This window comes from Cyprinus carpio, chromosome A19 (assembly GCF_018340385.1).
Source record: "Cyprinus carpio isolate SPL01 chromosome A19, ASM1834038v1, whole genome shotgun sequence".
Taxonomy (NCBI): domain Eukaryota; kingdom Metazoa; phylum Chordata; class Actinopteri; order Cypriniformes; family Cyprinidae; genus Cyprinus; species Cyprinus carpio.
In genome coordinates, this window is record NC_056590.1 from 24201264 (window position 1) to 24219619 (window position 18356).

Sequence of the window (18356 nt, forward strand, 5' to 3'; positions counted from 1 at the left end):
GAGGTGTTAGTGAGGCCAGCAGTGGGGGCTCACCCTGTGGTCTGTGTGGGTCCTAACGCCCCAGTATAGTGATGGGGACGCTATACTGTCAAAAAGCACCGGATGAGACTTTAAACCAAGGTCCCAATTCTCTGTGGTCATTAAAAATCCCAGGATGTCTTTCGAAAAGAGTAGAGGTGTGACCTTGGCATCCTGGCCAAATTCACCCATTGGCCTCTGACCATCATGGCATCCTAACAATCCCCATTTCTACTGATTAGCTTCATCACCCCGTCTCCTCTCCACCAATAAGCTGGTGTGTGGTGGGCATTCTGGCGCACTATGGCTGCCGTCGCATCATCCAGATGGATGCTGCATACTGGTGGTGGACGAGGAGATGTAGAGCAATTAGAAAAGCAAAAAAGTGCTATGTAAATGTAATACATTTTTTTTTCAATTATTAAAATCAGTTTTGCACCAATTCGTTTTTCATGTAACTTTTCTAACATTTTTTGTTTAATTACCAAATTTGGCAATTGATACTAGGAAGTACTAAAAGCAATATATTGGATGAATTTTATTTCAGAAATGGGATTGTTGTGCTTAAGCTGTGTGTTTGTGATTTATATCCCGCTGTCGCATCTGCTTAGTGGCAGTTTAATCCACTTTGATGAATGACTTGTGTTATGTGTTCCATGTAGCTGCTGTTTTTTCTCTTCTCCAGATGTTTCCTTCATTTTACGTCACTACATTCTCCTCCATTCAGAGAAGCCTGTGCTCTGCTTCCCTTCATGGCACTCAGACTGAGCTGTCCCGGTGAAGGGGTCTCAGAGACTTAAGAAAATGATATTAGAACAAAGACAGAGGAAGAGATCAGGAACAGGAAAACCATTTCCAGTGCATGATGCCAATCATGAAACAGATGGAGGTTTTGGCTCAAAAGATGGATCAATGGCATTGCGGTTGTTTGTTTGCCAGCCCTTGAGAAAAAAGACACCATTTCCAATGGTTGACACACAGGCTGCTCAGATTATGAAAAGATATAAAGGAATAGTTTAACCTAAATTGACAATTCTGTTAAAATTTACTGTTACATATTACTGTTCATGTCTGCTAGACCTGTGTGACTTTCTTCCTTCTACAGAACACAGAAGAAAACATTTTGAGGAACACTTGAGGTCAAAAGCGTTATTTTAGTATTATTGAGATGCTATAGTTTTTATTTATATTTTGAATTAGTTTTTATTTTTGGATTTGGCATTTTCATTTAAGTTTTTTAAATTTAGTTTTAAATTTTTAAATTTAGTAAATTTAGTTATTTTATTACATTAAGTTAAACTGAAAGAAAATGAGAATGGTTGCCTTGGCAACTACAAAAAAACTTTGTGTTCCACAGAAGAAAGAAGGAAGTCATACAGTACATGTTTTGTGTAAAATGTCCCTTTAAGAACGTGTTTGTTTGTTCCCCTCAGTTTCCGAGATGTGTGCATGATGAATTGCTAGAAACCCAAACAGCATTTGATAAGTTAATTGCTTTGCCTTTGATGAGATTCAAGTGAGATATACAGGGCACGTCGTTCCTTTCATCCATATAAAAACTATAGAAGATGAAGTTTTTTGGTCTAGAATTAAAATAATCATATGCATTGGTAAAACAATCCTCATGACAGCATGCATTTATCCCACAAAGTGCTTTTACACCATAGCACATGATAACCAGTCAGTTCAGCATGACTGTGACACCATTGAGTAAGTAGGCCTTGAATAACAATGCAATAATAATGATAATAATAATATTAAAACTGCTTTTCATTTTGGTTTCCTTTACACAATCTAACCGAACTACTTGTCGGTGCATGTTAGTATGTGTCCTCGGTCACTGCTCTCCTCTCGATTATGTCAGAGTCATATTTACTGCAGCCTACTCATCTTCTCTTTCCTAACAAGGAGGGGAACTTCCTCAAAAACATGTCAACATCACATGGGGAAAACAACAGCCTAAACAGACCAGAAAATGAAATGAAGAATCCCAAGCGATTTTGGCTATGAGAGTAAATAATGTAATCATACATGTTTAGGGTCCAAGGGAGCAGATAATCTGTGTTTAGGAGGAAGTGCACTTAAGCTGAGCAAAGACCGTAAACAAAGTGGTTAAATGGCACATTGACACACCATCCGCTGGCTGTGAAACCACTGGCTGACAGTGTTTGCAGTGGGTGGGGTTGTTGCCAGGGAGGCAACAGGGTTTGTAATAGTTGTAAAGCAAAGAACAATACACAAACAGATATTAATCCATCTCCCTTGAGGAATACGGTCTGTTTACTTCTGAGGAGCAGACGGGAAAAACATAAAGAGGATGACTGGTTTACTTTTGGTAGTGTTTCAGAATTATTTTTAGTTACTGTATATTGGGCATCTACAGCTATTTTTTAATTGAGGGGACTTTGGGGGCTTTTTGAGCCTTGTGCATTGAATGTGATCCCTGACGTGTGACTAGATCATAAGCACATGCACAAATAACTGCTGTGTATATATTCTAAATAATTTTTACAAAAAAGTTCAAAAGATCTTAGTATCATGCTTTACTATCAGAAGGAATTTCCTTTTCTGTTTATCAAATGTTCCTCTGTGTTTGTTCTGTTATGCCACTTCTGTCTTCATATTATTTGTTTTATTCTGATAAGCTCTTCTACTGATTGTTTATACTGTTTTCAAGCTGGAGGAAAGTTTCTAGGATTTTGAGGGATTTGAGGTGGTAATCATTATGAAGTATGGCAGGAGATTTCATCAGGACTAGAATCACTTTATCTTCTATACTCAGTTTATTATTTCGTTCATTAATCAGCACAAAGGCATATATTGCAGTAATATGGACAAAGAAAAGTAGGTAAAATATCATTTAAAAGATATTGTAAAACCTGTCATTTTGTATAAGAAATGCATTTAAAACTGAGAAAAGAAAAAAAAGAATTGTACAGTAACCCACCCAATGAGTCAAAAAACGAGTCTTTCCTTGTCTGGAAATGATTGTGTATTTTCACACTGGTGGAGCAAACAAAGTTCTCATGTATTCAGGAGGACTGGTGAATGTTGAATGTGTTGATTTGTTCAGAATTGAAAATGCTGACTCACAGTTCATAGAACCAGACATAATCAGAATTAATGGATGTATGCCGCTTCACATTATTGAGTTTTACAGGCATTACAAACTAATACATAGTTTAACGCTTGACACAGGGAGAATCCAGCAAACTTTTTAGCCTCTTGATGAGGGTTCAGTTTCCAACACTGATTTATCTTTTAACGAATAAAACCATGTGTCATCATTCATATGAGCAGTTGGCAGTTGGAGAGCCATTGCACAACTAAAGGAATCTGTTTTGTCACCTTGTTAATACCACATATCGCATACTTAAACTCCTCCGTTAGCATACTGGGTGTTGTCACGAACGTCACACATGGTGCTTTCAGTTACCATATTGTGCATGAATCTTAAATATGCGAGACCTCACATATCTGTGACATAATCTGGCCATCAAAGTAGTGTGATGTGTGTTAAGGTATATTACTACGCACAGGTTCTGTAGCTCATCTCACTGGTTCTCTCTTTTGACTGCCCCCTTGCTTTTCACTGTCTTTTTCCTGCTGTCCTTATAACTCCCCCAACCTTAAGCTCCCCCGGTGGGGTCAACCCTCCCCTGTAAAAGTGCAAATAGAGTGACGCCCTGGATGATCAGCTCTGCTCACACCCCGCCGGGCTGAGCCTCAGCCCAGACTGTCTGCAAATTAGAGAAATTAGCCCAGTGAAAAGAGAGGCACACTTATGCCATGCGGTCCACATGCGTCTCGAAAATAGCCACAAGAGCCATATGGCAGCCAATTTACTGACTGTTTCACTCCATGGGTGAAGATGAGTAAAGTGGACACTCTGAGATACGACATTTAAATGCAGTTGGTGTTAATCAACATGGTAGAGATGGTCAATGTTTAATATTGGTTTAAATGTAAAATGTAATTTCCAATATTACATAGACTGTAGGAAATTGTTTGCCTCAAGTCAGGTTATTAATGTGTAATGAACAGTTTAAATTATTTCTGTAGTCATAGAAGAGCATTTTTTTAAGGTGAATATGATGATTGACAAAAGTAATCTTACTTTTTATGGGCAGAAGTTCAGTAACAATCTAAGTTTCATATTAGGTGATGAGACACGAGGAAGAGAATTTCCACAAACATTCCTAAGATGAAGCGATTCTTTCACTTCGTTCTGAAGCGTGAATTCATAGCATGCAAATATTTCCATCCCCACCCACCCCAAAAGGTCTGTTGAATGCCACTCCATACCACATTTTATTCAGTGTTACAGTGGTGTCCAAAAATACTTTTTTTTATTATGATATTATCACCATTTTTGAGTGATGATTATGTTCTCCATCATGATTTGAGAAGAAATTAGAAATAGTGCACAATCTGAAAACTTCCTTATATTTCTTATAAATGTCTAAACATTCTTAAATCAAGATACATTTAAATTTAAGCAAAAATTACTTAAGATATTAATTAATCACTAAAAATTTAACAATTAAACCCAAAAAACAAAAATACAATAAAAAAAAAAAAAAAAAAAAATTAACCAAATCTAATTCTCACTTACACAATTTTCATATTTTTTTCTTCTTTCAAGCAAAAAACTCATAATTTTGATACATTTTTTCAGAAGGTAAGGCTTCAAAACAAGATTTCTGAAGTAAATGTATCTAGATTGTAAGAATGTTTGGTGTATATATATATATATATATGTATGTATGCATTTGAAAACAAGACAAAATAATTTTTTCTTCATATTTAAATAATTCGTTATTTATTAGAATTTTTATTTAAAAAATAGACTCAGTCCTTGGACTGCAACTCTTTTCATGCTGTTTGAGTTCCCTTTGTTTAGACCGCTGCTAACCGATGCTCATGAGTCTTTACATTAGGCCTGATGAATTTACATGAACACAATGTTCCAGGTCAGAACTGATGAGTTTAGACTGGGCCGAGGTCTCTGTGTCAGAATTGGTGTGGCATCCTGACAGTGATGAAACCCTTCAGACAGGTGTCTGAGAAGCTCCTCAGTTTGACCTGCTTTGTTTCCCGTCTCTGTCTCTTCCACTACTGGCCACAACAGAGTATCACACACCAGGCCAGGTCTAGATCTAGGTCACAGAGGTGCTTGTAGCATGTGTGTGTGTTTGAAGGGAGGGGGGTCTAATTGGGTTGGGACCAGATTGCTCATTAAAAGCCCATCCAAGCAAAAGTCCATTGGTGTGTTTTCAGTGATCCAACCATCTGTTTTTACTCAGTTGTCCAACTCCATTCAGACTGTCCAAGACAATCCTTTGTCTGCTGAAGGTGTTGATGTGTGCATTTGGGCGTGCTGTGTCCGAAACACTTCCAGTGTCCCAATTGGATCGCCTTCAACTTATCCTGGTGGTCACATGATTAAAGCCAGATGCTGATTGGTTAGTCTTTGCAACTCAAAAGTCTGGCACAGCTCAGCGTGGACAGTCTGAGTAAAAGTAGGCAACAGACGAGAGAATTTTAAATATCAGAGGGGAATTGCTGTTGGAAGATTCTTTGGAATTTATGGAAACTGGAGAGAAATCAAACAAGATGACAGAGTGACTGGGCAACAGCAAAGCAGAGATGACCTAACCAAAGATATTGAGGATACAACAGCTGAATGAATGTGAAGTGAGTTTGGAACATATTTATTTGTATGTATTTAATTAATAGAAAGCATATTGTGATCTTCAGGTCTGGTTTGCTTCCTAATTCTGCATCGTTGTTGATTGGGGTAGTTGATTGTTGATTGGTCCAAACATTCCTTCACAAAGCAGAACATTTGGCTTAGAAAAACAAATTCTGATTTAGTCAAAGTGAGATCAATGAATATGAAATAATTACCTGTGCAAAGCTTAAAAATACTCCTAGTCCTGGCCTACAAACACAAAAGTGCTAAATGTTATATTTCAGTGACTGGTTCATAAAAGAATACAGTACATTTCACATATAAAAGTCAGGGTTATCACATTTGGCATCATACTACTACCTCTGTCATGTCTCATTTATTCTCATTCATGAATTACTCATCTGATTGTTTTATATGATTATACATAACAATTGTTGATGTTCATTACTTCTAAAAAAAAGTTGTGTTTCTGACTAGGTGTATGTGTCATTTCTAGCCGCAGGGAATGTTCACAAGTATAAGAATACATTTATATTGTATTGCAACACACAAGTATATTGTATTATGTAAGGTGAGTAGTGCGATGTGTTGGACACCTGAAAGGAAATGTGTATATCTAAATACATCTTTTGGGTTTTCTTTAGATCTTTAACTAACAAATAAAGCAAAAGGAGGACATCTCCAACAGAGAACCAAAGCAACACAAACCAAAGGAGAATATACAAGAAAATCTACAAGCAAGATACCACAGAGAAGCAACTGAAAAGGGAAAGAGACAAAATGAAGTTGGAGGCATCTTTAGAGGACATGAGTGAGTGGAGGGAGGTGGACTTTGCACTGAACTGCACCTACATCGTCCACGACCAGGCATCCGAACCCAGCTTCAGCATTCCCAAAGCCATGACCTCCATTCCACGGAACCTCACCTTCCAGTACAGCGCTGACAACCAGGTACAATAGTCTGCATTTTTAGCTGTGTACATTACAGTTTCAGACAGTGCAGGGGTGCTACTGAATTGCTATTGTTTCAGTTCCTCAAGTTCACCTCTGTCTGAGCCTAGATACCTAACCATTAAGCCATAACCCTTAAGACGTATAAAAATAAAGTTCCATGAAATGGGATTGTCCAATTCAAAGTATCAGATACGTCTTGGCATCATTTCGCACAGTATGAGGGACCTGCGAGGTGTGGTTCAGTAGGTCAGTGTGACGATGGCACAGCCATTGGCAGGTCAGGGATCAGGCAGGTAGAGGACCTATGAGATAACAGCTTAATCACATTAACTCTTTCTCTACCTGACATTCACACACTCACTCTGTTTTCAATCAGCTTTTACATGGTGGAAAGCTTCTACTGGCTATCCATTTGTTTTTGTTGGTGTGCGTCTTAGTATAAGGTTATATGTGACCCTGGAACACAAAACCAGTTTTAAAAAAGTGTCAATTTTTCACAATTGAGATTTATACATTTATTTGGCTGAGATACAACTATTTGAAAATCTGAGGAATCTGAGGGTGCAAAAAAAAATCTAAATATTGAGAAAATCGCCTTTAAAGTTTTTATATATTTACGGTAAGAAAATATACAAAATATCTTCATGGAACATGATCTTTACTTAATATCCTAATGATTTTTGGCATAAAAGAAAAATGTATAACTTTGACCCATACAATGTATTTTTGACTATTGCTACAAATATACCCCAGCGTCTTAAGACTGGTTTTGTGGTCCAGGGTCACATATTACATCGCTTTCTGCAATATTTGATACTGACTGGTCAGTGGAGGCATTTTTCAGTTGAAATACATACAATGTATTTCACCAATGTCCCTGGCATCCAGTCTCCTATACTATACCTTTAATTTAAACCTTATTCTTAACTCAAATCAATATATGTTTCATAAAAAATATCAGACTTATTTTTCATAACCGGTTATTTTAACCAGTCATTATCACAAGAAACCCCTTCAGGATGATACCTGAACATTTTGTTGGGTTTAGTTTGTGACTGCTTCTTAATTATTTACCCTTAACTGTGGCGTATTCAGCAAACTTCGTAAATTTAGAATTAAAAGTAGATTACTGCAGTGCTGTCAATGAAATTTAACAAAAATTCTCTATTTCTGTTTTTTGATCATTGTCCTTATCTCTGTCTTGTTTGAACACATTTGACATTTGTCATTCTTCACACCTTTGCTGTGGGTTTTTTTTTTTTTTTTTTTTTGCATCTTCATGCATTTGTTGCTGCTCTGTTTGTCTTCTGCATGATCCAATTTCCCTCCTTCGCAGGTGAAAGTCAGTTCCTCTTTCTATTGCCCCTGCTCTTTTTTGAAGGTGTTAAATTGTGGTCATCAGCTCATGGAGGATGCATATGCACACATGTACATACACTGGTCTATCTCAACAAAATGTGCTAAGACAGAAAAATGTGTGAACATTTTTTAGCTTGTGTTAAGACCTCAAGGTTAGCCAGATATTAAAATTCTGTCACTTATTCACCCACGTCATTTTAAGCCTGATTTTCTTTTAGAGGTTTTGTGTTCACGCTGCTGTACTCCATACTGTGAATATATATATACATATATATATATATATATATATATATGGGTGCACGTTGTGTATACTGTGTGTGCTTTTTGTGTGTGTGTGTGTGTGTGTGTGTGCAGTTTATTCTTTTTTATTCTCATTTGGTCTGCACTAAATTGTTTCTTTCTCTTCCCCTTTTCTTTCACAAACTCTTTTATGTCTTTGGTTTATATTCTCATCTCATCTTTTCCCACACTGACTCTCCTTTTTTAAGCATGGAGATAAACATAACCATACAACAACATATTTCCTGTCATGATAGATTGAGGCACAACTAGAATAGCTGTCAGACACATTAAAAAAACCTTTACTAACAGCAGATCTCTGAAATCACACTAGTTGAAATTTACAAATACTTTGAGAGCCATTACACACTTCCCATTACTTGTGCAAGCTATTCCTCTTGTCTCTGCTGATTCTGTCAAAAGCATTGCTCTTACGTTGTCAATGGCGTTAGCAATGGACAGGAAAACCCACATTCAGTGTTTCAGTTCCCGGAGAGCCTCAGTAACCGACAACACATTTTTATTGGAAGTAAGAGATGAAAGACTCAGAAGGCTAGTCTCATGGTGACCAGGCTGCTAGTCATCCGCTAGATGGTTTCTGTGATGCATACGCACACGTTCCAACTTTCTGTTTGTATGAAAGTCTGTGCAATGCTGCTTTAACATGTCGTTAGTGCATTACAACTGCACGTTTTGTGGGGGAGAACAGAAAGTGACTGTTATGAGCATTATGATACTCTTCTTGATTTTTTTTTTTTTTTTTTTTTTTTTTGGATCCAAATGAAAACTAAATTGGAACTAACAAGATAGACGTTTTTAGAAGGTGTTAGCGAGCAAAGTCACAAGTTTACACTGTCATGCATCAAAGGGGGTGTATAAACAATGCTCCCTGACCCTTAGCTTGAGAAGTGTGCCTAACTAAGGGGGGCACGTGGCAGATGGGATGATCTGTGACAGGGTCTGGAAGGACACAAACACGCAGACACACACACTTGCAGAATCTCAGCCAAAGGAAGTAGGTTAAGCTTGACTGATTAACTTTCGTTTGGACCGAAGATCCTTGGACAGCTTGGGGTGGGGTGGGAGGGTTATGTTTGGATGGAGGGTTGAGTGCTTCAGCGTGTGCGTTGGGGTGGCGTGGTGCCGTTGGTCGGACACTCACCCCCCTACCCCCTTCCTCTTACTCCCTAAACCCTCTCTGAGCAGTTAATCACTAAAGACCGACCAATTAGTCACGCAACACTAACAATGCACAATTCTACTGTCGCCACAGCGCTCGTCTCCAGCCAATAACTGTGCCCCCAACCCATCCTTCCTGTTGGTGCTTCTTGGAATCCATCATTCCTTCATATTGCCTCAAATCTAGTTTAATCCATCATAACTATGCTTTAAGTGGACTTTTTATCTAAAATTGTTGCATGTAAACTTATCATAAGAGTTAAAGAAGTGCTGGAGTGGCTTGATGATATAAAGGGGCCACTGACCCCCACACCACAGTGTGACCTATTTACAGGCCTAGTTTCTGGTTTCTACAAAGCATTGAGAGTGGACCACCTGCTTCATTTTGTCTTCTATTTCCCTCTGCTTTCCTTTTTTTTTTTTTTTTTTAAGGACCTCAGACAGGATTGTTTGTCAATACCACACAACTTTGCCAGCAGGGTCAAAGGGGTCAGGCGTTATTGAGGACAGCTGTATGTTTCTAGGTCAGGGTCCAAGTAGAGCAGGGAAAGTATAAGTCTATTTATGTACTTAACTCATTAACCTGTGAGGATAGTGTGCAACCTTAGATCACATATGACACTCACCAACTAAGCACACCTCATTGAAATCATGCAATGCAGTTTCCTGTTCAAAGTGAACAGATCAATAAAGTTGGTTCACAAGTGCCACTCTTCATATCAGTGTGGTATGGGAACAGCTCCAGTCATGACTGCAAAGCCCTGCAGAGAGTTGTGCGCTTAGCTGAGCGCATCTCAGGGTCTGCTCTCCCCTCTCTGCAGGACATCTACCTCAAACGCTGCAAAAGCAGAGCTGTTAAAAATAATCAAGGACTCCCATTCACCCCAGTAACCATCTTTTCACTTTGCTGCCATCTGGTAAGCGTTTCCTTAGCCTGATGTCAAAAACTGAGAGAATTAGGAGGAGATTCCTCCCCCAGGCCATCAGGCTCCTAAACTCAAAACCAGCCTCTTAACATCTTCATGTCTCCACTTAATATTCACTTTATCAGTAAGATATTCATCATTCACTACCCTCAATTGACATACTGAAAGTGTCAACCTGTTTGCACATTTGCCTCTTGTACATTCCTGTGTATCTTATTATTTAAGACTACAGTTTACTTTCATGCACATTATTTTCCACTATATATTTAATTCTACAGTATACATTCTTTACCTTTTATTTCATTCTTTCATAGCTATATTTATGTATATTTTCATCTGTGTTGTATTCTTTAATAATTGCAATGTCCATGGAGCGTACCTGACTCACATTTCACTGCTGGTTATATATGCTCTATATAATTGTGTATGTGACAAATAAAAATCTTGAATCTTGAATCTTGAATCTTGATATATCACTAAGTTGGTTCACAAGTGCCACTCTTCATTGTTGCAGGTGACTGGCGTTTTCAGCAAAGAGTACATACCTCAAGGTACACGATTCGGACCCCTTCAAGGAGTCATTTACACCAAAGAAAATGTGCCCCTTCAGACCAACAGGAAATATTTTTGGCGGGTAAGTGGCTTCATTGTTGATCTAATCTTTCAGGGACACCGATTCTACTGAGTGAAAAGCTGCCAAACCGGTCGTGACTGACTTTCCAGAGAATTTAAGCTGAAAGGAGCCGGAAGCATATTCATTCATACTCAAATACATCCAAATATGCATTGGCTTTTTCAACATGATTGTCTTTCTTTCAAATACTTGCTTAAGTTCAGATGCACACATGCACTGAGAGTAGTTATTCCTATTAGGCTTAGTTTGCTGAACACTCAAGGGCTTACTTGGAATACACAGAGGAAGCTCTGAGAGATCTTATCCTGTTTGTTGTAGATTCCTGCTTTGTTCTCATACAATGATTTACTCAGCAGAAGTTACCAAGTATAGCTATTTCGAAACCATTTGACAAAAACGCAAAGGATAGCGCAAGTCTTTGGTTTGTGGCCAAGTTTTAGAGAAGTCGGGATTCCTGCACAGAGACAGAGTGGCAGAAACACACACACACACACACACACACACTCAATCACTTTCTTTTCAGTCCTCACAATTCTGTTGTCATATCAGCATGCAAGTGAACTTCAGTCTTTTTATCTCCCTTCCAAGGGTACTAGATATATCTGTGTGTTTGTGTTTATATGTGTGGCTGTGTGTGTGAGAGGGCATACATGCATGCACACGAGTGTGTTTGAGTGTGTGTGTGTGTGTGTGTGTGTGTCTTTCCTTTCTCCGTTTCCTGTAAATCCATACTGACTTCCTGTTGCCATAAAACGATGAAATGACGCAGCATGACACGTGACCAAAGGCAGGTGGACGGATGTGAAGAGCAGGCTGTTCGTGGGTGAAAGTGTGTTTGTGTTTATGAGTCTTCAAGGGTGTAACTGCTAAAAGGAGTGTCTGCGATAGGGGAGTTAACATGCCCTGGCACGTCCCAGCAGTGAATTCCCCCAACATACAAATTAGCATAAATCTGGGTGGAGAAAGGGGAGGAGAAGTGCGTGTGACTGGCAACATGTGTAGAGAGTTTTGACGCCCAGCGCTTTATAAAGAGCTTGACATCATTGACACACAAAGTTAGTCACACATCTGCGGGACAAGCCACACACAGACATTTTCACAGGTTAGAAGACACAGAGGAGTTGATATAAACAGCTGTTTGAAAAGCATTCTGTTCATGGCAGAGGTGAAGAATCATTTGTAACAACTTTTTTATTTTTATTTTTTTATTTACAGATTGTCACTGAAATCAACATATTATGTGTTGTTTGTATAATGTGTTAATTTTTATTTTTTTAAAATATCAATTTTTAAAATTGTAATGATTAATTGTGATAGCAATTGACAAGCATTAACGTGATTTCCTTTCTCTCCATCCAGATCTACAGTGGTGGACACCTACACCACTTCATTGATGGCTACGATGTCCACCGCAGCAACTGGATGCGGTACGTCAACCCAGCACGATCGCTGGCCGAACAGAACCTGGTGGCCTGTCAAAACGGCCAGGAGATCTTCTTCTACACCATCCAGCCCGTGGAGCCCAAGCAGGAGCTGTTGGTGTGGTACAGTCCGGAGTTCTCCCAAAGACTGTGCGGCCAGCAAGAGCAACCAGACAGTCTGAAGCCAAGTGAGTCATGGGCTCTGGAATTATCCCACATTATCTGGCACTGGGGAGGGAAAAACTGGATAAAATGTTGGTTTTTATGTAGATAGTTTTTTCCTTTGACTTATTTTCCTTTCCATTTTAGATCTTTATTGCTTTCTCTCTTGGTTTCTTTTAAACTATGGAATTATTAGTCACCTCAGTTATCTTTGTATATTGCCCCTCCTGTGCACTCTCACCCAAGATAATGTTTATACTGTGCTGGTCTCTGTCTTTTCCTTTATTTCTGAATCAGGTGACTTTTTTAATACCTTTATTCTAAGAGATCAGCAATTAATGGGCACCCTCAGTTCTTCTGTGTACATTATTTTTGTTGATATGCAGGAAGGATATTTGTTTTTAATTTTTTTATTTCTTGCGGCAGTGTCTTCCTAGGTTTTACCATCATGATATTATGCCACCAATAGCAACGTTCATTACACAGTTAAGATGGTACCAGGCTTTTATTCGTTGATACATTTTATGTAACATAAAATTGATCTAATATAATATAAAACTACACACACACACACACACACACAATATGCTAATGAATTTTGTTTCTTTAAATGTCGTTTGAAACTCTAGAGGCCGTAAGCAATGAAAGTGACTGTAAATGAAACTGTTTATGAATGTGTATGATCCGTAAGAGTGAGTAAGCGTGTGTATGTTTATGACAAAACGATGGACCCTCTGGATTTATCTATCTAAGGAGATGTCATGCGATACTCCCCATGTCACACTGATTCAATCTCACACTGGCACTGTGCTATTTCCTGTCTTATTCACTCCTCGGAATGTATGTATGTCTATGTGTTCACTTTGTGTGCTGTTGTTAAGGACCATTACCTGAGTCATGTTGACAGGTATGCTCCTCTCAGTGGTGATACTCTCACACAAAAAAAACACACCATAATTAAAAAACACCCCTAATAAAAAAATCAACCACTAAGAACAACATCATCCTTTCACAGAGCCGCTTTTTTCAATATATATATATTTAATTTAGTCTGCTTTAAAAAAGTTAACTTCCTGTGTGAGGTTTAAAAAAATCTTTATATTCAGTTTTAGAAAGCGTGATATTACATCATTTGAATTTTTTATGGACTTTGGCATAAATATAGATTAATTTCTTAGAACACATCAGCTGATACTTAAAACAGAAAAAATAGTAAATGTCTGTTGCTTCTGTTCATCTGTGTTCCTCCATTGTTTAGATTTTAGAATTTGTAAACATGTTAATTAATGCTTGTAAGTTGCATTTTGCTTTGTGCTGTTGTGTGCTCCTCAGAGTTTCAAATATCCATTTTCACTTTCCTCGCGGTAGTTAGGAAATGCCTAGATGATGCCTGTAAATGTTGCACCAGATTGGTTTACATCAGGTTTAAGGAACCAAGCTTTGACCACAAGGGTTATAATGTATTTGTGTAATCTTCCCATTGCTGTGTGAGCCTTGTACTACTCTCCATGATTTAGCATGTTTTGTCACCACAAAGGTTACTGAAAGAAGCTAGCTGTTGTGGCTTTGTTTTTACAATCTCTAGAGTGAAAGGACAGTAATAATTTGACCTTATCTCGATTTCCTTTATAACAGTAATTAACAGTTAGTGCTAAAGTGGTATTGTAGGATTTTTCCCATGGTTGAGGACATCTGCTGTTATAGTGAGTCAGAGTAGTTTCTGAGTGAGAACTATCGATGTGACACGAGGCTCCTTTCTTCCGATACATACATATGCCCCTCCACCTCACAAACATACACACACCCACACTGTGAACACCCACACGGTTGTAATCTAGGTGCTACGTGAAAGCAGTACTATGTCTTTGTCAAAAAGAAACCAGTCAGATATCTTCTGCCTGTCAGCTTTAAACTGAAAGAGCTGCCATTTACCATAAGTGAGTGTTTGAGGAGGCTGGTTATGAGTAGGTGTATCACATAAAGGCATAGAGGCGTTGCCTGATGGGTGACCGATTTTGCTCTGCGAAGACTCTGACCTGCTTAGTCAATGTCAGCGACAGAAGATTTGTTGAATGTGAAATGTGTTGAGTCTCGAGACGTCACACACCAGTTTCATACTTGGATTCTCACCTCTGCTGTCTGTCAGCATTCACACTACACCTTGCACTGTGTGACCTTTTTTCTCTCTCTTATTCTCCAGAGTACATACCTGATTTTGAGTATCAGAAGCAGCCCCTACCTCAGTACACCTACTACCCTAAACAGCCCCAGAGCCCACACAAACATCAAAGTGAGGAACAGGAAGATGAGGTGGACGAAAAGATTGATGTAGAGGTTATTGAGAGGGACACACCACCTGACACACCGGATGAACAGGTCATGGATTTCAGCAAGAAGATCCACAACGCTGTTTCACCAGAGCCTGTCCATTCGCCACATCCCAACCAGAAAGAAATGAACATAAGCATTCACCCATATCCCACCCTGTCCCCACCGCAAGACCTCCCACTCCACTTACACGGCCTCTATGGTCATCGAGAAGGTCTGATCTCATATCCTTCATTGCCCTCACCTAGACCACTGCAAGCTCCATATCCCTTATTGCCACCATACAGTCCTCATTATTCACGTCTGCTATTGCCTCCATATTCCCCTCCCTTTCCTTCCATGTTGCCCTCAAAAGGGGGTCTCCGGTACAATGGATTCCTGGGTAGTGATGGCTTGCCCTACCATTCCATACCCCAACCAGGTCTGTTACCAGTTACACTGCCCTATCCTGCCCCACTTCATGGAGGTCTGAAGGAAAGAATTCCAAATACTCCACCTCGAGGAGCCCCTGCAACACCCGATCTCTCCCCTCAGCCAAAGCAATCTCCTCAGCAAACGTTCCAGAAGCCTCTCTCTGAATGTGAAGAGGCCATCAACCTCAGCCTGGCTGCACCCAAGAGCATGTCACCTTCATCCTCGTGCTCTCCACCAGCACCTGGGTACAAGTCTCTCCCATACCCACTCAAGAAGCAGAATGGCAAAATCAAGTATGAATGCAACGTCTGCCTCAAGACCTTCAGTCAACTGTCCAACCTCAAAGTGAGTAGAATGTACTTGATTTAGAGTCTGGTTTTTGAAAGATATGGAACAGAGTAAGACTAAAACATGTATGTTCATTTTAAAGGTGCACTTAAGGGTCCACAGTGGAGAGAGGCCATTCCAGTGCAACTTGTGCAAAAAGAATTTCACCCAACTAGCCCACCTACAGAAACATCACTTGGTCCACACAGGCGAGAAACCACATGAGTGCCAGGTGAGTGTATATGCTGTGAAAGAAAATTGAGATAAAGGGCATCAGACAACAATTATACTCTGTTAACATCCAATGACGCACACACACAACATTGCTTATCTCTGACAGAACCTTTACCTTGTCAGTCCTGTTTCCTTTAAGAGAAACGCTTTGTTGTACAGTAACTAGAGAGGGTGTGACAGTGGCGTCAGCCTGTGCTACTCATTCATCTTGACCACTGAAAATAAATACAGTCCTTTAGTGAAAAAAAAACACGTCTGGCTCGCTGTCTACATACCAAAGCAACAACAAGGCAATTATGTAAGACAGCAGAGAGTTTGCCTTCTGTTCTTGTCTGCTGCCTCTTGTTTGCTTTTGAATTACAGGATCTTTTAATGTTCTCTTTGAATGTCTATAGGTGTGCCACAAACGCTTCAGCAGCACCAGCAACCTGAAAACCCACCTACGCCTGCACTCAGGGGAGAAGCCATATCAGTGTAAGCTGTGTGGGGTGAAGTTTACCCAGTACATTCACCTCAAACTCCACCGTCGGCTGCACAGCTCTCGTGACCGGCCCCACTCCTGCCAAGCCTGCACTAGGGGCTTCATCCATCACTTCTCACTTAACCTCCATCAGCGTTCCGGCTTCTGCCCCGCTGCCCGTCCTGAAATCCTAGAGCTGAGGCAAGCAGCAGAGATGGTAGAGCGCTTTGATGCCAGTCAGGAGGCCGAGGCTCTTCCTGAGAGTGCTGGAGAGGCTCAGGTGGATGCTGCCTTGGAAAAATGGTTGGCTAAAAGTTTGGAGAGCGGTGAGGGGAAGGAGGATGTTGGATTCCTCAAGGCTTTTGCTGTAGTACCTCATGGGGTAACCGCCATGGGTCATCACCAAGAGAGAGCCAGCGTGGTACACTTCAACCACCGGCCCTCTATAAAGACTGAGGAGGAGTAGATGAGGGAAAATGTTGAAAGGATGACATATAGCTTGTTCAGGTCTTCCAGAAACCCCAAAATTTGCTATCTGTGTACAGAGTATTCCCTAGTTGACACCAAAAATCCTCTCTTCCCTGGTAGTTCGAGGGATAAATCAGAGAGAAGATGCGTAAACCAAGCCAATGAAAGCCACACCAAACAAATAGTGTTTCCAAAGACTTGAAGATTATGTCAAGTGATTGCACTTCTACCCTCTGACCTGTTATAGAATGAAGATGTGATTATAATGTCCTCATAGTTTATCTGGTTTCCAAACCGATGTGAAAGTCTATTTGTGTGAGTTTGTCTTAACTTATTGTTGTTGTTTTTTTTTTTTTCTTATTTGAGCACTGTATCAAATGTTTTATTACTTGTTTATATGTGTCCTTCTCTTTTTTATGTTTTTTTTATACTTCTTTAACTCTTTAAAAAAATACTGGGATTCTCAGGAATAATGTGTAAATCCCACTATGGACACTATGTGACAGTCCCAAAAGGACTGGATTTTCCCATCCATTCCAGCCATTGTGGATGCGAATGTGTACAGTATGTGTGTATGATTTTACCTGGTGTTAAAAAATTCTGGATGTAATCCTTTATGAAAAGATATAAAAATGTACTGTCAGTATCTTTTCAATGGATGATTCACTGTAGCTTGAAATGATGATATGGCATAATGGCAGAAGAAATTTTTTGGTTTTCTCTTCAACAAACAGATTCTGAACCCTTTTGACATTCGAAAGAGAACATGCCTCACTTTTAATTTAATATTTAAAATAAGAGAAAAATTCTTTGTTTTTTTAGTTATATTGTTCCTTAGTTGTGTCTACCAATGTTTACTGTTGTCTCTTTAATCCAAACAAGTATTGTTAGCACTATGAAAATAATCAAATCAATGTAGCTGGAACTGAATTTGCCAATCATGAAGATTCCAATACTTTTTATAGACTACAGAACTACAGACACAACAGTACCTCATACTAAAAAGTTAAATGGTCAGGTTCATATTTTATGCTTTTTTAATTTATTTGATATCAGCACTGGAAAAAGCAGGAACTAGATCCAAGTGCAGGATATTTGACTGTTAGCTACAGCCGGGTTTATAAACAAGACGGTTCCATTACTTAGTGACTTTTGTACAGTGACTTTAAGTGTTTCTTTTGTTATCCTAGTATATTTTTGACTCAGTCCAAAAGATGTTGATACTTTATATGTGAGAACCTATTTTTGACAAACTTTTATAATGTAGCACATTAAACATTATTTGTCTAAGACCTCACTCTTTCTGTCTTATGCTGTTAATGACTTTACTATGTCAGTAGAATCAAGTTTTCACACCCACACACTCATACAACACCCATAAGGCTTATTAGTTTGAAAGTCCCACACAAAAGTTGATCTCTGTGGTCGTATTTCTAGAAAGTAGAGGAACTGAAATTGTTGCTCATCAGCTAGGACTGATCAAAAATGCCCACTATCA

The 18356-nt window shown here is 39.2% G+C and overlaps 1 protein-coding gene across 2 annotated transcripts; it reads left to right on the plus strand.

The window, feature by feature from the left end:
• Positions 1–5354: 5354 nt before the first annotated feature.
• LOC109094691 (PR domain zinc finger protein 1-like) lies at positions 5355–18155 on the plus strand. Of its 2 annotated transcripts, XM_042777146.1 has the most exons (7): positions 5355–5715; positions 6358–6664; positions 10925–11044; positions 12404–12653; positions 14828–15714; positions 15800–15928; positions 16326–18155. In XM_042777146.1, the coding sequence occupies exons 2-7, from the start codon at positions 6494–6496 to the stop codon at positions 16854–16856; spliced, it is 2088 nt and encodes a 695-aa protein (XP_042633080.1). In that variant the 5' UTR covers positions 5355–5715; positions 6358–6493; the 3' UTR covers positions 16857–18155. The 2 variants fall into 2 exon arrangements, with proteins under 2 accessions (XP_042633080.1, XP_018963950.1); XM_019108405.2 differs by lacking the exons at positions 5355–5715; positions 6358–6664; positions 10925–11044 and adding an exon at positions 11653–12209.
• The last annotated feature ends 201 nt before the right edge of the window (positions 18156–18356 follow it).

Coding starts and splice junctions, on each gene's coding strand:
- LOC109094691 (XM_042777146.1), top strand. CDS start 6,494: ATGAAGTTGGAGGCATCTTTAGAGGACATGAGTGAGTGGAGGGAGGTG. Junction 11,045..12,403: donor ACAGGAAATATTTTTGGCGG/GTAAGTGGCTTC, acceptor CTCTCCATCCAG/ATCTACAGTGGTGGACACCT. Junction 15,715..15,799: donor GTCAACTGTCCAACCTCAAA/GTGAGTAGAATG, acceptor TTCATTTTAAAG/GTGCACTTAAGGGTCCACAG.